General features: G+C 43.9%; 1 protein-coding gene across 5 annotated transcripts; it reads left to right on the top strand.

The window, feature by feature from the left end:
* Positions 1-3,758: 3,758 nt before the first annotated feature.
* tp63 (tumor protein p63) lies at positions 3,759-24,917 on the top strand. 5 transcript variants are annotated; one of them, XM_041935947.1, is made up of 12 exons: positions 3,759-3,917; positions 8,899-9,156; positions 16,721-16,907; positions 16,993-17,108; positions 17,853-17,962; positions 18,055-18,179; positions 18,389-18,471; positions 18,580-18,704; positions 21,206-21,351; positions 21,732-21,879; positions 23,224-23,317; positions 23,416-24,917. In XM_041935947.1, exons 1-12 carry the CDS (start codon positions 3,876-3,878, stop codon positions 23,710-23,712), a joined length of 1,731 nt encoding a protein of 576 aa, XP_041791881.1. In that variant the 5' UTR covers positions 3,759-3,875; the 3' UTR covers positions 23,713-24,917. The 5 variants fall into 5 exon arrangements, with proteins under 5 accessions (XP_041791881.1, XP_041791879.1, XP_041791880.1 ...); XM_041935945.1 differs by having other exon boundaries at positions 21,714-21,879; XM_041935946.1 differs by having other exon boundaries at positions 18,055-18,191.
* The last annotated feature ends 38 nt before the right edge of the window (positions 24,918-24,955 follow it).

Below are 24,955 nucleotides of genomic sequence, written 5' to 3'. Positions count from 1 at the left end.
AATGCTTGCCACGGTCCACTTGAATAACTGTTGAGTCAGTGAGTCAGTATGAAACCTCGTCTGACTGTGGATGTGGGGGTGATACCACGTGAGCCCCTACTACCCTTATCTCTTGCACTTTTACGTTTTCTGACATGGGTCTTGCAGCTTAGACCAGGCTTAACTCTACTTTTATACAGCAGTATTATATCACGGCAGCTTCAACCGAAAAACTTGTAGGTCACACCCTTTGAGAGAGAGTGCATGAATAAGCCCTTCAGCAGTAATCCCATAAACACTGGTTATCCATATAGGTTTTTTAAAATAATCAGATTTTAATTCAGTTCTTTCCAACATTAACAAGAGTTCAACCAGACCAGAGTTTTCAGCTGGGAAAAAAGAAAAAGTCAGGTTGTAGAATCATACAATTTTTCCAAGAAGGCAGTTGGACACATCGTTTAAACAGTAGTATTAGAGATAAATGGTCTTCTTTGATATCAGGAATGAAAACAGAGGTCTTGAAATGTAATGTTCTGAAAGCAGACGTGGAGAGAGATTGAAAACACCTGTTTTCAAAGTAGTGGTGATCTGCAGTTTAATTTGCTTAAGATTTGAAATATAGAAAAACAAAATAACAACTAGAGTTGCATTTCATTTCTCTTGTTCTCTCTTTTTCCATCTCTTTATTTATTCAGGTTGTAGAGTCGTAATTAAATGCCAACATCCCGTCCCTAGTACTGATGTTGATGCTAGCTACAGCCAGTGCTTTGCTGCAGTCTGAACAACATTGTATATGTGTTGTATGCATCTTGCAGCGTTTGTTCACCAGTCAGCCTTGTTCAGTACTGCGGTCTTCACCCTGATAGGTCCTAGTCGAAAGTACTACTGTTGAACTTATGGAAAGGCCCAGAAACCCAAACTAGAACAGTGTTCCCGCTGTTGAAGTGCAGAGTAAGTCCCTAAAAAGGTTGTGCAATAGAATTCTGCTCTCAGCTGCAGAGAAATAAAAACATTTATTGGACTTTTTCTGTCAAGTTGAAGCTAAAATAGAAATCCACTGGGCTGTTGTAGAGCACCTTAAGTTTACATTTGTCCTCATACTTTTGCTTATTCAACATATACAGTTCACGGTGCTGATTGGTTACCAATATAACCCTGTGATATAGCTCAGTTGGCTTGTCCGTCTTTCCCCTTTACAATGTTTCTGGAAGCTTTTAAAATGAGTTTGTCCAGCAGATAAATTAGTTCAACCAAAAACAGCTCAAGCTTAAACGCCTTTTAAACTGGAGCATTTCAGGATTTGGTGGCAGTTGATTGTGAGGGTTTTAGGAATTGCCACCCAAGTGATGCTCTCGCTCTCTTGCGTCTGTCAGTGTGGATGGGAGCTTACACTGTCTTCAGGTCAGGTGTCTGTGCCTCCGTGGCCTCTACAGCCTGACACTTGATACTAAACTAATCTAGCTGACTTAAGGAATAGGTACTTTAAAGGGAGAAACTTTAGCAAAGCCTTTTTTGTCTGAGCCTCTGGATCTGCAGATCTTTAGCTGCTGCCTGGTCCCACTCTCTTCCTACTTTCTCACCACCTGAGGTGATGCAGTTAACAGAGAGGTGACTGCGCTCTGAGTTTACGATGGGCAGGCAATTTGTTATCAGTGAGCTGCTTTTTCGGCTCATAAATTATAATCCGCAGTCTGCAGAGAATGTTTCTGTGCCACAAACAAGCATCATGTTACAATTATTTTCATTACTGGTTCGTTATTGTCTGCTCTGTTAAATAATGTAAGAAAAGTATAGAATAGTATAGAGTATTAGAATATTTTTTATTGGAAAGTTGGCTACTTTTGCTTATACATATATTCCAAATCAAACGAGCACACGGCTGCTTCAGGCTCGTCATATCTTCATCACTGAGCTGCTGCCAGTTGACGTTGGCGATTGGTCCTGCTGGCTGAGTGCTTGTACGAGGAGTATACAGAGGCAGTTGTGTCCTTGTAGGTTTCTACCTGGTCCACAGCTTTTGCAGCATCTGGTGCAGCCAGCACAGATTGGCGGGACCACAATGCACCTGAATGGAAAACAGCCTCTCAGACAAAGTTATTATCAGCAGACATCATGACTGGAGCGAGTTAAATAGGTCGGACTTAAACAGATTGTTGCGGTAAAAAACGATAATTACCGGATAATGGAAACTCTGCTCTGCTGCATCATTTGGCCAATATGCGAAGTTTGTCCTGTCCTGCTTGAATACAGTTGCTGCTCTGTTTTTTAGCACAGCCTCAGCCTAACACTGAGTACTCTAACTTCTTTTCAGATGCCAATGTTGTTTTAAAATAATTAGAAGTTTGTTTAGCTAAACTAATTATCATGCTCAGAAGCTTTGGCTGGGTCTTCACCAACGCCTGGGTCCCTCGGGAGGCCATTCAATTGAGCTCTTTAAAGTGTTGATTTGCCTTTGTGACAGGCTGACCTGTAGGCTCATGGCCCCGGGGGGCTGAGCAGGGTGTGGCTGGTGATTGGAGACACTGACTTCAGGTCATAGTTGTGTTAAAGTTTTCAGACAGCTTTCAAATCATTCAGAGCACAGGGCAAGCGTTTTGGCCCCGTGGCTCTGTAGTAATAGAAGTGATGTGCACTCTCCTATTTGTCATCTTCCAGTGCAGCACTATCTACTCACGTTTACATGTGCAATATTACTACACTCCAGCTTTCTCTCATAGTAGATTATTTGTTTCTGATCTACTTTTACTTTGAAAGAATGAAAGTACAAACCTACACATGCAATTTATTGCTTGTTTAGCAAATAGCTCTGGAAGGTGTCAGAGACTTAATAGCACCAGCCATTCAACAATTTATCAGGGCTTTTCCATCAAAACTTCACTAGGTTGAAATACAGAAAGTAAATTTATGAAGCCAAATTGTTCTTGAATTTAGGGGGGCATTTTTATTGGAACGGTCAAATCTCTGGAGAGCTAGCTGGTCAGAGCTAGCACCATTACAATGCCTGAGCCGCAACGCATGTTTCCAAAACAGATCTACATCAGTCATCTCTGATAGATACAAGCAATCTACAGGAGTCACATTGTGTTTCTGGGGTCTCTGCATTGGAATAGCTTAGGGTGTGCAGCAGGGAGCAATTCATATGCTAACTAGCTACTGTAGGAATACTCTCCCAGCCTCAGACTGCACTTCTCACTCTGAGGCTTTCTGGTCTAATGGATTTTTCTCTTTATTTATTTATTTGTTCTTATTATCATCCACATTCATATAATTTGTTCAACAGGATTTTTTCTTACATGTGGATGAGATGAGGGGTGCATTGAATGTCTTTTGACAGGCTTTCCTTTAAATGACGTCTTACTGTACAGGTAGAAATGATGTGAAGGCAGTGCTATTACGATAAAAAACACTCCTAGGTGAAAAGTATTTAAAGTAAAATTTTTTTCTGTATTTTAAGCTACTTGATCTGGATTGTCTTATTTTGTACTTTAAGGTAACGTAAGGAAAATTCCCCAAAAAAGTAAAATGCAAGCATATGCTGAAAGCTTTTGTAATTTTTGTTAAGGTTGATATTAAACACTGCTCCCAAGACAAAATAGTAATGCGCTGCCTAACTAGTAGCTTTGAGGAGGCCTGCAGAGCCTCAAAGGAAGGGTAAGGAGACGGTGCTTCTTCTGGAGATGGGTGTGGACTCAGGTATTGGACAGGTTGTCCTTAGACCCCTCCCCTATCCCCTCTCTTGGTATATATGTCCGTCTACTGCTTTGCGATAGAAGCTTCTGCTCGTCCACTTCGCATTTGCAGTCCACATCACTCCTTTAGAGTGAGGAAAAGAGATTAGTGGAACCCTGGAGCCAGTGGAGCAAACAGCAGCAGCTCTGCTCAATCTCAGCGCCAACATGTTGTACCTGGAGACGGGGACCACCACATCTTACAGTGAGGTAAGATATCCGAGGAACTGGTGATGGGGCTTCTGCCATCGCGCCCATTCCTTTGGTTGGTTCCCCAGAGCTCCACAGAACAAATGAAATATCACATAAGAGTCAAAGACCTTGTTCTTTGGGTGTCGGTCTTCCAAATTATCCAAAATCTTGGATTCATCATTTGTTAACAGATACTTTACTAATGGATACTAACCCAGAGATTTAATGCTGATTAAGGAAGAGAAAATATAAATTGTCCGTTTTAATCATGTAACAAATACTATAGAAAGACTTAACGGCAGGATTTTTGCATTTGGCAGTATATGTGTGTTTGCGTGCACATCCGTGTGCATGTGGCAGAGAGCAGGGGAATGTAAACAGCTGAAGAATCTCCCTGTAAACTCCATGTCCTTCTTGTGAAATGGCTGCTACCTGGCCATGGATTTAGTCAGCTGATGTGATTTACTTTGACTGATTGCTGCTGTTGTTGTTGTTGAAAGAGAGTTTTTTTTATGTGTTAGAAAATCTGACTTCAAAAAAGCTTTGGAAGGCTTTGATTTTCTGTTCTTGTCATGGAAAAGCTGAGGAACATATAAAGAATGAAAAAGAAAATATAAAAACACCATAACGTAGTTTGTTTAAACAATTAGAAACTATTCTGGTGTTATTTTGTGCTTTATTTGATTAGAAATAGGATTTGCATGAGACCAGGAGGAAGCGATCGTCTGTCTCCAAGATGTCTGACGTTGACATTCATTTTCTTTTGTTCTTTCAGAGACAGAACAAATCATAAATGGCCAAAAAAAGTTTTTAAAACTTCAGTCTGCATTACATTTCTCAGTTAAAAAAAATCTGAGGTTCTATTACTGTTTTTCTGTTTGAAAGTGGAAGCAGCATACTTATACTCAGAGCTTGATGGTAAAACCTGAAATGATGTGTTAGAGTGAATTAAATATGAAAAGAAGTTTGTACTGAAGTTACTCTCAGCTTCTGTTTTTTTGGCCAGTCAACATTCTGATTATGGAAATTGTGCAGTGTTGCATCAGTTCAGTTGAACCATGATGGCTCATTTGCAAGCAGAAAAATTGGCCCTGCCAGACTTTCGGTATTTGAGAACAGACTGGTTTGTTAAAAAACAAAAACTAAACTGTTGTCTGTCACTAAGATTAATCTATATTAAATTCATGGTTTATTTTCAGAATTGTCAGTTTCTATTCAAAGTTTTCCATTTTTCTTTGTCGTGCTTCTGTCGTCATGTTTTAACAGCCAAATCCTGCATCCAAACTAAAGGCCGAGCAAGTGAGCGGTGATAGATTCTCAGATTGCAGGTTGCAGATAGCAGGTGTGTCAGGTCACTGTCTTTTAAGTTGTTGAGCATGGGGTCTTTAAGTGGTGTCCAGCTCAATCCCTCCAGTGCGTGAGGTATCGGGTTCCCCCGTCCCCAGTCTCCTGGGAGCCGCTGCAGCCATTAGAATGCGGCTGGCCAGGCGTTGCTGTTTAGTCCAGGATCGTAATTGCTTTAATGGTGTGTTGACGTAGATACAATCACCTGCTCTGCCCACCCCAGCAGGTATAAGGTGTAGATAGACCCCCACCCAGCCCCACCTCAACCCCCAACCCTGTTGAGCCTTTAATGCCTCCCTCCCCTGTGGTCACTCATCACAGTCCCCTAGAAGCTCTTATATGCTGGCCCAAGGTGCATGGACCAGGTCACCAGAGAGCCTGGAATGGGAGCTATTCCCCCCTCAGGCCAGGTCTGCTCTTGTTCCTGTCATCTGTTGGTCGCACAAACTTTGGCTTTATCAGTACTTACACTTTGTGAGCATCTAACAGTAGCAGCAACAGGGGAGTTTGTGTGTATTTAGCCATAAATTACAAAGTCTGTAGTTTATGCTACAGTGTGGCGTTCATGGAGAGCACCATCATGTTTACTCATTCAATACTTTGCAGTATTTTTTTTATCATTTACAACTGTAGAACACTTGAATAGTGATAGCCGGAGAAATATATATATTTCCCCACGTCCTAGTATATATTGCATTATATTCTTTATTCTTTATCACTCTTTACCTTTATTTGTTCCTTCTTTTGCCGTCTTTGCTGTACGTCTGTTCCTGTGTAAGTAAACTAAGAACAATGAAAAATCACATACTTGGCCAGTTAAGACAACTCTGATTCAACTAGTGGATGTATTTTTTGCACAGTTTTAACAGAAATCACAGATTATTTTGTACCTTGCAAAACTTTTTGTTAATGACACTCAAAGTCACATAGTGAGTGAGAAACCAGTCATAACCTCTGAACTGACAGGAACCTCGCAGACATTCATGTTCCAACAGGAGAGACTCTTCTCAATGCACACTGCACAAGCTGCAGAGACCATGATGATTATGAACATAATCATATTTGTTAAACCTACAAAGATATCTTCATTTGTCCAACACAAACAGTAATATGAATGTGTCAGTATGCCATACCAGATGCCACCGTGTTGGCATCGGCTATAACTTTTGAATTAGTCCCGACATGTGTATTTTAAAAGTCTTTGATATGTGCTCTGGATAATTCAGATTCCTACATTGTAATCAACAGGCCATTACTCTGAAGGTCAACAGTCTAATTTTCCTGTTGGCCTGTAATGCTTACCCCAGCATTTATCTCAGACAAAGAAATGAGCTTGAAGGCCTCAAACAGACAGCAGAACCTTTCAAAAACTTTATTAGAGGCTGTTTGGGATGTCAAGCCTGCTGATTTACTGTGTTCCTGCTTAGCAGCCTGACATCCCAAAGGCCTAAACACAGCGTCGGCTATAAACAGAAGGAATTTTTAAGAGCAGCTAAAGTGGTTATTAAATGGTTGCTGTATTATAGTGGAATAAGATCTGATGAAAGGAAACGAAGAGAAGGCCCGAAACTCCCTCGCGCAGCCTTTCTTAAGGGCTGATATCCCACTTCCAGTCAATTAAACATTAAAACATGGCGAGTTTAGGTGAGGCTCTACTGCTGGGCCTCACTATCTGGTCAATTATGGCTTTATCTTCATCTTTGATCCTTATATTCATTTAGAGCATGAGAAGCATTATCCAGGGCCCTGTATTTAATGTTAAGTATTCTATGTCAGGCATTCTGCTTTATGTCCCTGCTTTTATCTGTATTTGGTCTCTGGCCAACATCAACCTTTTCTTTAGAATAATAATTTGACATTGATAATTGGTGCCTGTCACATCCACCTCTGCAGCTGTCAGCATCAGGTAGAGGGGAGGCTGTGTCATCTCTGATTGGATGAGCGCCTCAGTGCCACTGCAGTGGATTGCACCACAGTTCAAAAGAAATCCCTCTGATATCATGATCACTGACTGTGCACATACGGGAAAATACTGTCCAAACAGGAAATTGTGTCACCCTGTAAGTCAACATGCAAAACAGGGAATGTTTCCATCTTTCCTTCACGTTGGCTAAAGTGGATAAACAAAAAGTTCATGAGTAACTGAGAAGCTTCTGTTATTTTTAGTTGCACCAGTTTGAACCATGCTCATTTTTTCTCCTCTGAGATCAGATGCACAGGGCTGCTCTCCGGCCAGCTGACTTAAACCTTTACAACACATGTGTGTAATTAGCCCATTGTAAAGAAGCGTGTGTTTGAGGAAGCCTGCTAAAGGCTGGAGGGTCTCCACCAGAGTGGAGTTTCCTTTCTTTCTCTCTGCGTGTGTGTGTGTGTGTGTGTTCCATTCACAAAACACTTGTCTCCTAACACCTGCATGCCCAGCATGATTGTTCTCCACACAAGCTCTTATAAGCCCTGGTGTCATTGTTTCCGGGGGGTTAAGCAGCCTTGCGCCTCACACAGTGACCCTCATCCAAACAGCGAGCTGCCCTGTGGCGCTGTTGCACAAGTATGCTGAGGTTGACTCAGATGACCTCTCTCAGGTGTGTCTGTCTGACTGTGTGAGTCTGCTGTGTGTATGTGTATGTGATAAAGCAGCAACATTGCTTCATATGTCACCACCGCGTTTAATAGTTATACAGCCTACCTAGTCTGTGTTTTGTCAGTCATCTGGCACACCACTAACACCTGGCAGTGCGATGGGTGTGAGCCGGACAGCTGTGGTCAGCCGTGCTTGAAATAAACAAGAGGCCCTGGAGAGATTAATGGCTGTCTAAAGAGCGAGAGCCATGGCACCTCGTCCAGGAATGTGCCATTTATAAATGGAACGGAATGGGGTGAATGGCAAGCGGAGCAAGCAGGAAGGGGCTGGCTCTGACCCAGGTGTATTCTCCATCCAGTTTAAAGGCAGATATTTTAATTCCATTCCTTCTGTCTGAATAGTTGTGGCTGCTGAAAAGGGAATCAGAAGGCGAGGTAGTCCAGTTTGTAGCAGAACACTGATCCAGAAGCTCGACTGATAATGATTGAATTATAAAATAAGATTTTCTGTGCTTGTCAGAGAGACGTTTCTGAGGCCAGTGAGCTCAGGAGCCTTAACACATTGGTTTAGGAAGGAGCCAGACCATAAACACAACACAAGGAAACGTGGTTTATGTTACTGCTTAACCATGAACCCTTTTTTTTTTTTTTTTTTTTTTGGAAACAAGATCTCCACTTCCTGTAGCATGCTTTCTTCAAGCGTCTTCACCACCTTCAGTCGTCATTTGACATGCAGTATTCTGTGATTAGTTTCATGTGTTCCTGTTGTAAATTCATTTTAAACACACTTTCAGGACTCATGGCAGTGATTTTTAACGAGCAATTTTATTTATGTAATTTACCAACTGTTTCTTAGTACTGAAACACAGTTTTTGTAAGATTTGATCATGTTCCCTTATCAAACTGGTGACAGACAACACTTATTGCTCTTTAATATCTCATGAAACAAATTGTCTGTTTGGATGGTTAAGATTCTGTTTCCTGTCTGTCAGATTGAAGAGAGCTGGAATTCTTCTATAATGACTGAAAACATTCCTCTGTCTTTGCTCCCCCCTCTCCTTTATTTTGTCTCCAGTCGCAGTATACAAACCTGGGGCTCCTGAACAGCATGGATCAGAGCATTCAGAACGATGGCTCAACCTCCACCAGCCCCTACAACAACGACCACGCACAGAACAATGTGACAGCCCCGTCACCCTACGCCCAGCCCAGCTCCACCTTCGATGCCCTTTCTCCCTCACCGGCCATCCCATCCAACACAGATTATGCGGGGCCCCACACCTTTGATGTGTCTTTCCAGCAGTCTAGTACAGCAAAGTCTGCCACCTGGACGGTAAGACACTCATTCATATTTTTAGTTTGTCTCCTCGAAGTGTGATTCTAGCTCATGGTCGAGCAGAAAGTCATATACTGCATCATGTACAGAGAGCCAAAGTCTTGTCTCTGCTCCTAGCTAGCCTTATCTACTTCTGCACTGGATAGTCAAGAATGAACACTTTTTAAAGACATAGATCAACATTTTGGAGAAGATACTTATTTGCTTATTTAGATCTATAACCATTCCTGTATCTGTCCCGTTAATATAAGGCATCTGTCAGCTTAGTTAAGCACAAAGACCGGAAACAGGAGGTAACAGATAGTCTGGCTCTGTCCAAATGCAGCAAAATCCACCTACCAGCATCTCAAAAGCTCATTATCTAACATTGTATATCTTTGTTCAATTAGTACAAAAACAGAAGCACAGTTGAAATAAATTGTGTTTTTGCACTTTTTTTTTTTTTTTTTTACACTAAACAAGGTTTTTGTTTGTTCGTAGCCTTATATTTAATGTACACACATGAGAGCGGTATTGATCTTCTCATCCAACACTTGGCAAGACAGCAAAGAAGTGCACAAGCGTAAAATATCACACTGTTACTTTAAGCAAGATTAAAAAAGAAAGCGTGAGTCTTATCCGTTGGCACATTGTCATGCTCCTGTAAGACAGTTTCAGACAGAACCAGGTAAGTTGGCAATCACAGTACGCTGTGAGTGGACCTCATATTTTCTGTAGACTTTTCTTTGGCCTCTCTGCTTTATTGGATAGTGGTAGCTGGAGAGGGACAGGCAGGAAGGGTAAAGGGAGCATAGAAGGTGACATGCAGCAGAGGACCCGAGTCGAGCCGGGCTGCTGCACTAAGGACGAGCTCCTGGGTGAGGTACCTGGGTGCCCCCCAGAATATCCTATAGCATATGTCTGGAATATATGAGTTTTATATGTGTCATATATATGTGTCACGTATATGGACCCACAGAGACGCATTTATGCACTAGCTGTCAACGTAACAGGTCATCGTATGAGCTAGTGATTTGTCAGAGTAGAGGTTAAAGTGATAAACCACGATGAACTCCTTATCTGATGATCTGTGCTCCAGGCAGATTTAGGGGCAAATTATTTGAAAGTCCTGTGTTGCACAACCACATCTGGCAAGGAAGAATTTCACATGAGATGTATAGCTTCATGACTAATCCTCAGGCATTTCTTGCTAAGGCTGAGACATTACACTTCAGTTGATGAAAAGCTGAAGAGCATGATCTCACCGCGTAGGCTGTCACGATGAGACGTTCACATGAACCAAAGTCTTACTTGGCTTTCAGATGTAATCTGTGATATATAAATAATGTGCAAAACTGCTCTTCCAGATTCCTCAAATGTTCCTTCAGTTAGCCCCGGGTGATCATGTTCTAGTCACGTCCAAACTCCGTTTTACTCACAACTTAGGCAAAGTTCACTGGTACTTTGTTGATGACAGAGGTAAACAGGCTCAACAGTTGGTCCAGGTGTGGTGATGTCCTGTGCAGCTAGATGTCACCATGTGATGCTCTGTAAACCTACACAACCAGCTCCTCCTGCTCTGTCATTACACATGACAGGGCTGAGGGACAGCTGTTGCATCAGAGCCCCACCTGCTTAGTTGTTTATGTGTCTGATCTGTGCTGCTGCGCGCCAACGCTGTCACAGCCACACAAGCTCAGTGTATTAATGCACCCTAGTGGACATCATAGGTGACAGAGGTGTCACCCTCAGACACAAGTTTTGTCCCTGGCTGATAACCAAGATGTCACACTAACATGGCTTCCTTCTCTGGCAACGTGTGACATGTTACTGATTTACATAATGAACCCTCATTACAACAATTATTACAACAATTATTTGGAGATGGCAAATTTGGATGAGATATTTCAAATGCCAACAGTCATTAAAAGCTCTATCATTAGTGTAAGTGAAATAACAATAACTGTTAAATAGCAGTCGTCCTAGTCAGATTTGTCCAAAGGGACTGTTGTAAAACCTGTTGAGCTTAATGCAGTGAATTTAATGCACCGTGCCTTCCAAGTAAACAGGCTGAACTCAGGGAGTGCTCGGCGATCTCACCTTATTCCTTGGCCACGCCGAGTGTGGGACTGTGACATTTACCCAATTCCCACACTGGCTGCCTCACTCATCCCTCTCATTTTCAGTCCAAAAACAAAAGTGTTTGTCTGCTGTGCAACTGTGAGCAGGTTAAGAGTGTGGTTTGTGAGAGGCACGCCCCGTAGCCTGAGCCACACTGGTTTAGGACACATCCCCATCATAGACACATGTAGTGCAACAGACTGTGTGTCCCACAGTCATAACACATGATGCAAGACTGGTTTGATTGGTCTGACTTAACGTGGAAATGGGATTGTTGCTTATTATCACTGTAATGAGCAGAGTGCATATCTCTCTCTGACGCCTGAACTTTGTATTTACTACTTTGTGTAATAGTTATCTAAAAATAAAGAAAATGTAGGAGATTTTACATACTTCATGTTTTTCTGTGTGAAGTCAAGTAAAGTAATCAAACAGACTCAGTCTTATTGATCAGTCTTAGGTCAGGACAGCTGAATATATATTTGAAGATGAGAGCTAAAATATATCAATAAAATGAAAATCTGAATTTAAAAATCCATTAGCTGCGATGAATAAAGTGGTGCTTTCCTGACCTGCATCCAACATGTATGACATGACGCATCTAAATGGAGTTAATTATTCCTGCATGATTCAGTTCATTCAGGTCTGAAAAATAGGCCATTGATTATAGGTGAACTGCTGCGTTAATGATGAGCTACAGACACACTTCAGACCTTTTCAGGCTGTTTTCTTTCTACATTAATACAGTCTCAGAGTTGTTTTCTCATTTAATGGCCAGGTAAAACGTCTGTGCATCATTCACTAAAGATGCCTTACGTAACTGCAAAATGCAGTCACTTAATCCAACCAAAGAGTATTTGTGACGATTCGGCCTCGCTGATCGTTGTTATGCTGCTGACTTTCTATCGTGGCTCATTGAGGGTCATTTTCCCCGCGGTCTCCAGCAGCAGTCAACCGAAATTCTAAAGAATTGTGATTATAGCGTTGGTTCCCATCCCGAAGGAGGCTCCATCACCTGATCTCAGGAGATCTTGCACAAAGCTCCCATAATCTCAACCCAATAGCTCAACTGCTGGACTGACGGACTGATGGCAGAGAGCCACTAAAGATGTCACCACCGCAGCTTTGCTCTCTGCATAGATCTGCTAATGCCCCCTTTTTGAAGGCCTGCGGGATCTTCCACGGGACTTAGTGGACTGTGTACTGTGCTTTTTGATGACTGTTCTTATGGAGACACACCTAATCCCTAACCCACACCTTAACCTCTTCCTGTCTAGGATGACTGTGACACACACACACAATCACACACAGAGGTGCAACACGTCAACATTTCCCAGAACTGCTCCCACACCGTTTCCTTGTTGGCACTCCTACAGTCTCCATGGTGCACCCTCTTTTATCATTCATGTAGAAAAAAAACAAAAAACACTTGGCCAGGTGAATACACGAGTTAAAGTTATTTCATCGTCTTTGCTTTACTAAATTAATGTAGTGTCGCAAACGAGGCAGCCATTGTTGACTACTGATGCAACTATTATGAGGCTGAAGATTGGTCGTGTTTGCCGTGTGTATTACCTGCCACCACATATAGTAGTCAAAGAAGAAGAATGTCATGGTTTGGGCTATCACTGGGACGCTTTAGAGCCAGGGGGATTACAGTAATGGATTGAGGGCCTGTAGATAATACTTGTGTAAATACTGTGTGCCTCTTTCCTGAACCCTGTGCTCTTGGAGTGGGCTCTGTCTTTTGAGAGAGTTAAGCTTGATGGTTGCATCTCACATTGCGCCGGAGGAGGAGGAGGAGGAGAGCCCTTGAATGCTCAAAGAGAAGAGTGTTCTAGCGAAAGGCAGCAAGACGCAGCTTGCCCCTGGAACATCTGCGGGCCCGTCCCACGCCTCACGAGATGGGGCTGAGACTTGTTTGTGTCAAGAAGCTTGTCACGACTCGCCCATCGCAGGGAGACAAGCCCTAAAAGCTACAGATGGGAAAAGGTGGAGGGGAAATTTTTAAAAAAAGGCAGAGTTGAAAAGCTTTTTTTATGATGTGGGCTATGGGATTTCTCTATAATCGGTGTGGAAAAGCCCATTCTCTTACAGTTTGGATTACATTATTTTTTTTTTACCCCTGACAAACAATCTTGAGCAGATACCTGCTGTAATGAGTTACCTCAACAGAAAACAGGATCATGCTGTCGTTGTATAAATACAAAAAAAGGTATTAGTCTGTCATCAGGGGAAGATGATCAGAACTAACCAAATCCTTACTGAGTTTGTGGGATCTGTCAACACACGAACCACCGTTGTGTAATGACTGAACTTCAGAGTCACACAAACTCAAACACAGGTTTTAAAAATCATTTCAGTGATTTAAAAAGAAGTTTCAGCATTTGAGAAGAGTTTAGGGAAAAATCTGGATTTTCCTCCTTCATATGTTCCCACCTGTAGGCTTTTATTTTCATTTTCAAATGCAGCGAACTCAGTTGTAGTTCCAGTCGTTTTCTGGTGAAGACAAGGGTTCGATTGGCTAATCCCGAGAGTGACAGATGCATATTGGACTCTCTCAGCGCCGGCTACATAAACATGATGCCACACGTCAGCCTATAGGTTTGCCTCGGGACAGATGTCATCGCTGAGATTGCGCGATGCTGACGACCACGACAGAACATTCTTCTTCTTTTTAGGAATAAAGTGTAAAGGAAGGTAGTCCTCCTGTAAATCTTTACATTTTTCCCCGCATTCATTGTTTTCCAGGACACAGGTGTTTTACGTCTGTTTCAGAGAAAAGAGGCGAGTTAAAAAAAAAAAAAAAACCTGCATTATTGAATTAAACAGGTTTGGGAGAAGCTTTAGGCATGACATGACATGTCAGGTATGAAGAAGACAAGACCAGAGGCGCCAAACAGTGCTTGTTTAAGGCCTGATGTTTGTCAGGACTTGACTTCTGCATGCGCCCGCAGCGCCTGTCAGGGAGAAAAGAACGCTACAGCTGTGGGCCTGCCTCAACCTGCGCTCAACGGGAAGTGTGTGTTTGTGTGTTCAAGTGCTGCATGCGTTAGAAAGTAATTGCACACATGCAGCACTGTACAAGCATCAGAACAAATTGTATGTTGCATGCAGTCAGATAATCATAAGAACATTTCTTCATTATTATACCGGCTCACGAGCTGCAGTGGAGTCGATGGGTGTCGCTTGGCTCGTCCGGCGGAGTCGAACAGCAGCAGTCAGAGCAGGTTGTGTTTGTACGTACAGCCACTGCAGGGTATTCGTTGTTTCCTTCCACCTCGCTGCCACATGAGCCAGCGAGCAAACGTGTCTCGTGTGGTTCTTGCAAACAGTTAGAACAGTTTTCTTTCAAATGATTGTGATTAAGCGGCTCTGTATTGTGCGCTGTGTGTTCCTTGGCTGCGCAATTCACACTGTGACCAATGAAAGGCCCATAATTACATGTTAACACCTGAGCACCGCACCCTGTGTGAGCCACTGAATCCCATCAGTCAACTGGCTGTCCCCCGCCCTGAACAGTGTTAGCTTTAGCTGGGCGCTGCTTTCAGCCATCAGCAGCAGCTCCTGCTCTCACTGCTGAGCAAACAGCACCAGCAGCACATAGTTGTGTGCTTAAAGTTTGTAGCTTCAGGGCTGGGATGGTTCTGTGTGTGTGTGTGTGTGTGTGTGTGTGTGTGTGTGTGTGTGTGTGTGTGTGTGTGTGTGTGTGTGTGTTTGTGCATGTGTGTGTGACAGTAGGATATGATCTAAACAAACTTTGGTTTTCTGCCTCTCACGTCTTTGATTAGATCTTAGCGCTCTGAGTTGTGCTGTTTTCGCCTTCAGCTACACAAAACCAGCACCCTGCAATTATTCCAAACACGCCGCGCTGACCCTTTACACAGCACATCTTTCTTTGCCTCATAATCCGCTGCTCTCTCTTTCCCTTTTGCTCTTTCCCTGGTCTCTCTGCTCGGCTTCTCCACCTCATTTAGCTGAGTGACGGAGGCGTGCAGGGAGTATCAGGTTAGTAGCGAGGGGACAACTACCGCCATTCACCTGAGGCCTTTTTTTTGTTTTTGTAGAAAGCTGCTTTGATTTTAAGGAAGTCAGTTCTGTCATCGTGTTGATGTACATGTCCCAGAGCCTGAATTGAGCTCATCAGTCATTATATCATGTTAACTCGACGTATTCGCTGCAAATCCGAGCACTTGGCAGTGATTTGATTTTTATAACCTTACTGCCTTCTTTAACATTCATCTCTCTAGCAGTGAACATTAGCAGCACGCTGTAGTGCTGTGTTAGTTCATCCTGTGCATGTACACTTTATAATGAGGTCACTTGAGGAAAGCGGCGAAGCTGAGAATTCGGGTTATTATTAACTTGCCTTTATTAGTGGATCCCATCTCTGGGTGAAAAGCGCAGCAGCGATGCGCGACTATGGGAACGAGAGGTACTGTTTTGGGTTTGTCCTGATGAAAGGAAAGGTTGTGCCTGGGGAGCAGAGTAGAAAATGTCCGTGCCAAGCTTGTGTAATATTTAAAGTCAGCACAGATGGGTACTGGGACGAGCTCCCTTTCTTTGGAACCGCACTTAATAGAGGTGGAATTTTATGTTGCGTTGTTCTCCAACACAGCCCCAAGCGGTTTTCACGGTGTTCACTTTTCTTCGCTCAGAAATGAATCTGACAGGGAATTTTTCCCCTCCACCCTCCACCCAGTGTCTCCTGCACATTGAGGATTTAGAGCTGTGCTTACACAGCAGTGATTTCAATGCTTTGTTTACACAGTTGGGTTATGCCCATTAGTAACATTTCAGTCTTTCTGATGGCTTATTGGCTATCAATCCTAACAGTGCCAGGGATCAAGGTACATTCATTTTTCATGACTCCTGGCTCACAAAACTTGAACGTTAGCCAGTTTGCGTGAGCTGCCATCAGATTTTGGCTCCAGTCACAGATGAATCTTCTTTAGCTCCTAAAAACTGAGTCATTTTCATCCAACCCCCACGAGGAAAAGTGCACTCCACCTCGTGTAGCGTTGGCTTGCCAGCCTTCAGAAGCCTCGTTTTCTGTGATGAGTGGCCATCAGACACTTTAGCAGAAGACTCCTCCCTTGTAGATGAAAGCCAGGCCCGGTTTAATTGCTGCTGGAGGGGTCCATTTTATGACGCTCCTCGGAAGTCCCAGAGGGTCTCTGTAAGACATCTTTAAGGTTGCCCAATACACACCCGTAACACCAAACCCCGTGTGTGTGTTTATTTAAGTAGGTCATAATCACAGTCTTGTCTTTAGCCCTTTTTGCTTCAGGGGAAACCAGAAGTGCAGAGTCCAGGCAACAGGTGTTCCAGAGATCGATCTGTGCTTTTAAAAATTTAGTCAGAAATGTGCTCAAGCCTCAGAACATTTTGCTTATGAACTTTTCCCAGCAAATAAAATGTTGTTTCTCTTCATTTATCTTTTCTCTTGTGTCTCTTCCAGTATTCAACAGACCTGAAGAAGTTATACTGCCAGATCGCCAAGACATGTCCCATCCAGATCAAAGTCCTGACCACCCCACCGCAGGGTGCCGTTGTCAGAGCCATGCCTGTTTACAAGAAAGCCGAACACGTGACCGAAGTGGTGAAGCGCTGCCCGAACCACGAGCTCAGCCGCGAGTTCAATGACGGTCGGTGCTTTTAATTAACGGAGAAACAAACCGGTGGTGAGTGTTTCCTGTCGACACTTAATGACACGACTTGTGCTGCTTCCAGGTCAGATAGCTCCTCCGAGCCACCTGATCCGCGTGGAGGGAAACAACCACGCCCAGTACGTGGAGGACACCATCACTGGAAGACAGAGCGTATTAGTTCCTTACGAACCTCCCCAGGTGAGCTGTCCGTCATCGTGGAGTGAGGCCAGCTGAATGCCCCCTTAACGACACCTCAGCCCCTCAGCCTGCACTGAGAGAGACAGACAGAGTCCGAGCCCTCGTGCCCCAACTGCTGTCCTCTAAAGCCCCTCAGCATGAACACTGCTTCAGCTTAATGCAGACCTCGGCGGCTCTGTCTCTAGTGGTCACAAATATGGTTTGACAGCTTTGACAGTCATAGGAAGGTCCCTGACGCAGTGACAGGACAAGAACAGAACTGAATTAATTAGCAAACACGGCTGAATCAGGTTGATGAATCTGTTTTACGCTCCCCAGTAGATGTGATGTTTAAGTCGTGTCTAAATGTCAAATTGAATCGACTGTGCAGTTGTAACTGACTGTCCACTCGAACGGCAACGTGAGACATGTTCAACCAGGTTTCTAATAGTGTCCATGTGTCCTCAAATCCAAACACAGTCCGTCTGAAGCGTGACACTGTGTACAGAGGCTGCTTTATGCTCCACAAAACCTCTTAAGGCTGCATCACTTACAAACCTAAAATAAAGCAGCGTCGTTTCATAAATATTGAAGTGATTCAGTGGAATTCTTAATCGTGAGCGGCTGCTTTTAAACGCGCATGTTTAATGAGGTTATGACTGTGCATGTAAACGGACTCTCCAATTTCCTGTCTTACGTGACTTCAGGAAGCGTGTTTTTTCTTGAGCGAGGTCGCTCACCTTCACTGTCGCTCTGCTTTCTCAGGTCGGGACAGAATTCACCACAATTTTGTACAACTTCATGTGCAACTCGAGCTGCGTGGGTGGAATGAACAGACGCCCGATTCTCATCATTGTGACCCTGGAAACCAGAGAGTAAGAGACACCGTCCCCCTCAGTGATTGCCTGTCTTCCTACGGTTCGGCGACGGCGTGTTTCTGACCCGCTGTGTCCCTGTCTTGTCCCAGTGGTCAGGTATTAGGCCGCCGGTGCTTCGAGGCCAGGATCTGCGCCTGCCCGGGCCGCGACCGAAAGGCGGACGAGGACAGCATCCGGAAGCAGCACGTAACGGACGCCACAAAGAGCAGTGAGGGTACGAAGCGCCGTAAGTAGGGCTGGGGCCGGTGGTGGGCTGACAAGCTTTGGTCTTACCTGGCATGCCGCCAGTGTCGAGGACCCTCAACCGCTGCACTCGCTAACACCCGGCGCTCAGTGAATGCTGCTTTCCCCCTTCTGCTCTGCCTTAGGCTAACTGTTAGCACGTTGACCAGTGATGCTCACTCTTCACTCTCCTCTCCGCAGCCTTCCGCCAGGTCTCCCATGGCATCCAGATGTCCACCATCAAGAAGAGAAGATCCACAGACGAGGAGGTTTTTTGTTTGCCTGTAAGTGCTTTTTTTTACTCTTTCAGGCATTTGCTTTAAAACATTGTTCTGAGTTAGTCTGAGCTGCGTACTGACCGCCATCTTTTTTTTTCTCTTTGTTTCTAATAGATCAAAGGCCGTGAAATTTATGAGATTTTGGTAAAAATCAAAGAGTCTCTGGAACTCATGCAGTTTCTGCCGCAGCACACTATAGAGTCGTACAGGCAGCAGCAGCAGAATCTCCTTCAGAAGCAGTGAGTACCTGTTCGCATTCATAATAAAGTAACGCTCATTTCTTCTCGGGCTCATTATGAAAGACAGTCCTACATTACCTGCAAGGTTCACCCTCGGATTCAGGTGGACTAGTTTCCTTGTGCTGTTTTTAGCTGCGCACCCTCGAGCTCATTCTCACTGAATTGCTTGCGCAGAACCTTTTTTTTTTCTTCTTCTTGGATGAAGTTGTTTTTGTTTGAATACTGCCCTGATTTAACTGACTTAACATGACTGACTTGTTGCTGCAACAGCGGATTGCACTGATAAAGGCTATGCATGGGATTTCTTGATTTATTGCTGCCACCGAAGCATCGCAGCCATCAAGTTAAAGTTGATAATAATTGCTCTAAAATGGCTGTTATTCAGCGTCTCCCAGCAGCTCAGAGTTTACCTCGAACTTGCTCGGTGCTTGGAGGGTGAACCTTGCATCGAGCAGAGCTGTTTTTTTTTTTCTCCCCTGCTCTCTCATGGGACACGAGCCAAAGCTGATGAATCGTGACAAATGTACCTGGCTGTGCTTTGTTAAGGAGAAGCTTCCAAAGACTCGTGGTAACGCCTTTGGGTGCTTTGCCAGGTTTTTGCACAACAGCACCCAACAAAATCCGTGCCTCAGCCTCATCTATTCGCTTGAGCATAATTAAAACTGTCTCAGACGCACATGTTCACACACACTTTTCCTCGTCCACGCCCATTTCACTATAAGCTATGGAAAAGAGGAGATGGGTGTAAATGATAGTTTGACAGCCCTATGATGATAATTATTGCTTATGTTATAGTTTCCCATTAAGAGACTGGCAGACAGCCTCACAGTGAGATAATGCTTGCACTTGCTGGTTTTTACTTTATTTCTGTTTGTTGTCGGCTTTCTGTCGCTGTCAGACCTTCAGCAAAGATGCAGATGTCAGGTTTTAGTGGGTGTGCTGAACATTTCAGTTTCTAAATTCATATTTTCTTTTCATCTGACTACTAGAGAGGAATATTTCTCTTCTTTATTTGGTGATCATGCATGTGTTTTCTTGTAGCCTCTTGCTCTCTTCTGTAATTCACAACTCGTACGATGTTTCCGTCACAGCCTTTGAAATAAAAGGTTCTGTCAGCAGCGAATGTTTCAGGCCTTTTTCTTTGCTAACACCAGTCCACACACCCCAGCACTGACGAGCTGTGATCTGTGTTTGTAGAGTGCCATCTTCTGGACAGTGGTATTAGTGCAGCACGTTGATGTTGAATGAAAGTCACAGCTCACAAACTTTGTGCAGTTCTCTCTCTTTTTGCACTTTTCTGGGGTCACTCTTCTCTTCTCTCCTGTCAGTGAGCCCTTATTTCTGCTCTCTCTCTTCTTTCTGGTTCCTCCCTGCAGTCTGATAAAAACCCGTCTTGGTAGCCAGCTCATGGAACCTGCAGGGGAGCAGAGGCGGCGCTGCAGCTCCTCCTGAAACGCCCCACATTCCTCCTCCTCCTCCTCCTCCTCCAAGTTACATGGACCTCCTCTCTGTCTCCTTTTCATCAACTTTGATTTTCTCCTCCCTTTCTGCCTTTTCCTGGGATTCTGCACTGAGGACTCAAACTTTGTGTTTTTAACAACTGTTGCTGCTGCAGCATCGTGGATTATCTGTTCTTCATTGTATCCAGTCATCAGTGTGGCATGCAGGCTGTCGCCCTACATGCTGGACTTTGTTGATCCACTCCTGCCTACCGGCTCTACTGGCGTGGAATTCATTGATTAAAATGTGGAGACTGATTTGCATGCGTTGTTTTTTATCCATAAAAGAATATTTTTGCATTTTGTTGCCTGTCGTGATGAATCCTCCGTTTCATTTGAAGTCGGTAGCGTAGATTGTGTTTGTGAACGTTCATCCCATTCAGCCTTTTATGGTGGCTGAAGGTGGACAGGAACCAAGCTTAAATGTCTGTTTTTCTATCTTACTTGACCTACAGAGCTTATTCAACTGAATGTGTTTTGCCTTTGCATCGTCATGAGAGCTGGACTCACACAATCTACCTTGTGGGGTTTTTGGGGGGGAAGAGACTTTATTATTGAGAAGTTTTTGCTGATGCGGGTCATGTTTTGTAAAGTCACTGCCGGACAGTTTGCGTGTTTGTGTTGAACTGCAGATGTTCACTCTGGGATGTACGGGGCTCATTTGAACTGTGACCACTCTGTTTGAAACAGATTGCTCACTTTGTGGCCGCTGCACTTTTATCTGTCAGAATATAATAAATGGCTTTTTCTGCTTGAACCCTGTCCTTTTCTTTCCCCGCTCTGCTATTCCATTATGGAAACATGTGGTCAGTATGAGGAGGAAACCCTCCCTGTGCGCCCCCAGAATTAAAGTTAATCACTGTAATATTCTCAACTGCTATTATCAGTTTACTCGGAGCGGTTATTATGGTTTCCATTAAAGGACAGTAGTGACCAGTCCTGTGTCATAAATCTGCTGAACGCTGATGGTAACGGCCTGTAACCTCCTCTCTCCCGCCGCAGGACTTCAGTGCCGTCTCAGCCCTCGTACGGCTCCTGCTCCCCAACTCACGGAAAAGTCAACAAGCTGCCGTCTGTCAGCCAGCTCATGAACCCCCAGCAGCGTAACACACTCACCCCATCCAGCATGTCTGGAGGCCTGACTGACAGTAAGTGTGCCCCTCTGTTCCTCTTCTTGTCTATCTCAGGCCATGCCCCCCCCTCAACCAGTCCGCCCGTCCCTCCTGGGCTCATCGTAGACTTATAAAGACAGCATGTCCGGGCAGGCGGGAGGGGACCTGAACGCCTCTCTGCCCCCCTCCCCGCAGACAGCTTCCTCCTCAAAAAGAATGTGATCCCTGTGAGACTCCCCCGCAGGACCTGTTCGGATGCATTTTGTTGTCATGTTGAGAGTAACCTCTGCATGCCCCCCACCCCCCCCCCCCCACCCCACCCCACCCCACCCCCATGTGTTTCAGATGACGTTACGTAATCTCTAAATCCCAGAGCAGTAAGATAAAGCTCACAGTAGCTCCTTTTGTCTCTGCAGTGTCTCCTATGATGGGCACTCACATCCCCATGAACGCTGACATGAGTTCACTGAGCCCCACACACGCACTGCAGCCACAGCTACCCCTGGTGCCTTCCTCCCACTGTACTCCCCCTCCTCCATACCCAATGGACAGCAGCATCTCCAGGTACCTCACCAATCCACAGAGGGACACAGCCACATCTTTTTTTTCCCAGAGTTCACTCTGAAATCTGGCAAAATAACTCTCTACAGCACTTTTCAAAAACAGCTCACAGTGTGATAAAATCTAAATTAAATGACAGTTTTCAGACGTCTCGTGTTTTTAGGAGAGATTTAATGCGAAGGCCCGTCTCCCTTTGTCTCGACCTGAGAAATTAGGGTGTGTTTAGCTTCAGATGTTGGATAAGTTCGCGCCTCTTAAAAAAAACAGGAGACACTGAGACAAAACACACACTGTTTCCGTCAATCAGGTCTTCATCAGGCACAAAGCAGCACCAACAGACGTCACATTATAAACACAGACCGTAAGTCTGTCACAGTCTGACACACGACTGAACTGAGAGGCACAGCCTGCAGCTGAAGCGTCGCCAGGAGGCAAAATAATGATAACCAATAATCAATCAAAGAGACAAAGAGGAAAATAAAAAAGGAAGAAAAAGCTCAATAAAAGAAGAAAATAAACACACATGAAAAACTAAAATAAAAGAAATAATAAATAATTAGTATAATTTGGTTTTCAGACATTTCATGGTGTCACCTGTTGAACTCACATACATTATATAGGTGCACATAATGTGATGCATGTTGGTGCTGTTTTGTGCCTGATGAAGATACGATCGATCGAAATGTTGCTAAATAAAAAAACATAGAGAGCATAAAACTGTGGGCAAATTCAGCTTCTCAGCTTCACGTTTCTGCAGAAAAGTTCCAGGTTACATAAAGCCGTTAAAGGTCCAGTGTGCAGGATTTATCGGCAGAAATGTTTTCATCCGCGTATAATCACCCAGAATGGACAAACCGAGCACTGACTCAGCACTAAACTGGTGTTTTTTAGCAGCGAGCAGAGGGTTTGTAATCTCCAACCTCACCACTAGATGCCACTAAAGCCTCCACACTGGAAATTTAATATGCAAGAAAATTAATTCATAAAATTAGCAGTTATGAAGGTTAAATTGTGCTAAAAAAATCTGAAATTTGGTTTTACATTTGCCTCAAAAAAATCAAACAGAATGAAAATTCTGCCTCATAAACACTTTGAATACATCTATTGATGAGGTTGCTGCCTGCAGCCATTTGTGTCTTTGCATATTTTCTTCTTCATCGTCATGAACCACCAACCCGCCCTCGTCCCTGCAACGTTTTTTAAACCAAATAAACTTAAAATGCACACAGGAAGTCTGATCCAGTGTAGACAGTGCAGGTCTTGCGAAGTCTTGTTTAGCAAAGAGAACTATGTGAGCGCCGAAGCAGCGAACAGCAGCTTGAACCTCCTCCTGTGTTCCCTCCACAGCTTCCTTATACGGCTGGGCTGCGCAGGCTGCTTGGACTACTTCACAGCACAAGGCCTAACCAACATCTACCAGATTGAGAACTATAACATGGAGGTGAGCCCTTGCCTATCCAACACGAGTCATTTGATGGGTTAGAGAGAAGAGTGGCTCCCCCTGCGAATACTAACGCTCCCCTGTGTAATGACCATTAGGACCTGTCCAGGCTGAAGATCCCTGCAGAGTTCCAGCACATCATTTGGAAGGGCATCATGGAGCACCGACAGGCCATGGATTTTTCCCCACCTCCCCACATAGTGCGCACCACCAGCGGGGCCTCCACCGTCAGCATGGGCTCCTCCGAGGCCCGAGGCGAGCGCGTCATCGACGCCGTGCGCTTCACCCTGCGCCAGACCATCTCCTTCCCGCCACGCGACGAGTGGTCTGACTTCTCCTTCGACCTGGATTCTCGCCGCAACAAACAGCAGCGCATCAAGGAGGAGGGAGAGTGAGACGACCCCCGTCTTCTCCCCGACGTTCCCCGTTTCTCATTTCACGCCCGCTGTTGGAACATTTCACTGAAAACCTGGCATTAGTGCAAACACTGCTGAGAACAACGTACATATTCAAATAGAAATGCACTTATTTTCATTGTTTCGTCGTCGCTGCGAGGAGAAATACACGGTGCTGAGCAAAGCTGCATGTTATGATGTTCATATTTCTTGAGAGCACTTAAGAAATGCTGAGGATTTCAAGATTGCTTTGAGCTTTTAAGTGTTCATGATTCATTCCCATGTTTAAAGCATGACTGGCAACAGGACTTACATTAGAGGGCTTAGTAGGGCTTCTATTTCGGCTATGGGCCACAGCAAAAGCGTATTTCAATTTGTAATAGACTTTTACGTTTTCACCGTTTTGGTTGTACAAGTTAGTCGAGTACACTGGTTTTCATTTGTGGCAGAAGTCAGCATGGATTGTATACATTTCAAACATTTCCTGTCAGAAGTATTATGTTAATTGATGGGCAATTTCTGCTGTACTTTCTATATTTTGCTTTGTTTTTTTAATGTCTTTTGTGAGACCAATGCATCATGTTTTTGTGTCAGGTTGTGAAGTACGTGTGTTTAAGTGACAGATGGTCATTCATTTGATGTAGCCATATATAGGCCTAATGCTCTTGACCCAGTGTTTTAAAATACTATGACTGATGTCGTTTTTGTGTTTGTTGCTCTTGTTGCTGTGCGAAAGTGGTTGATTGCGTTATCAGAGCAGGCTTTTGCTCGTGCTGGATGCTTAGAACAAGTTTGTTTTTGTTGTTTTTTTTATTCATGAACCATGTTTTGGTAGAGGTTTATTTCATTGGATAACTGGCCAGAACCTTTATATAAATGTATATAAATTTGTATAGTTCTTTTTTGAAAGTCTCCCTAAAGAAAATGCACGATTTTCATCATGGAACAAAGCATACCGATGTGAATAATAGCTGGTAGCTTCAACAGTAAGAACAATGTTTGTATTGATTCAGAGGAGTGTATACAGCAGGTGTGTTCCTACACTAACCTGTAGCCCATGTTCAACTTTGTTTCAAGTAGCCAGAACTGTTAGAAAGCAGAAACCATCTGCATTTTCATATTTTTGTACAATGTGTTGTAAATATGTTGCAATATAACGAGGGTATTTTGATATAAATCTGAAATAAATATCCATTCTTGCTGTATTGCATGTTAATATTCCTTTGTGTCAAATTATTTGAAC

The sequence above is a fragment of the Chelmon rostratus genome, chromosome 4 (genome assembly GCF_017976325.1).
Source record: "Chelmon rostratus isolate fCheRos1 chromosome 4, fCheRos1.pri, whole genome shotgun sequence".
Lineage (NCBI taxonomy): Eukaryota > Metazoa > Chordata > Actinopteri > Chaetodontiformes > Chaetodontidae > Chelmon > Chelmon rostratus.
Note: the sequence above shows the minus strand (reverse complement) of the source record. Positions and strands in the feature narration are given on the sequence as shown.

Excerpts from the sequence above, each read along its gene's own strand:
- tp63 (XM_041935943.1), top strand. The coding sequence starts at position 3,876 with ATGTTGTACCTGGAGACGGGGACCACCACATCTTACAGTGAG. Across the intron at positions 3,918-8,898 it reads CCACCACATCTTACAGTGAG|TCGCAGTATACAAACCTGGG; the intron begins GTAAGATATCCG and ends TTTTGTCTCCAG. Across the intron at positions 21,880-23,223 it reads ATGGACAGCAGCATCTCCAG|CTTCCTTATACGGCTGGGCT; the intron begins GTACCTCACCAA and ends TTCCCTCCACAG.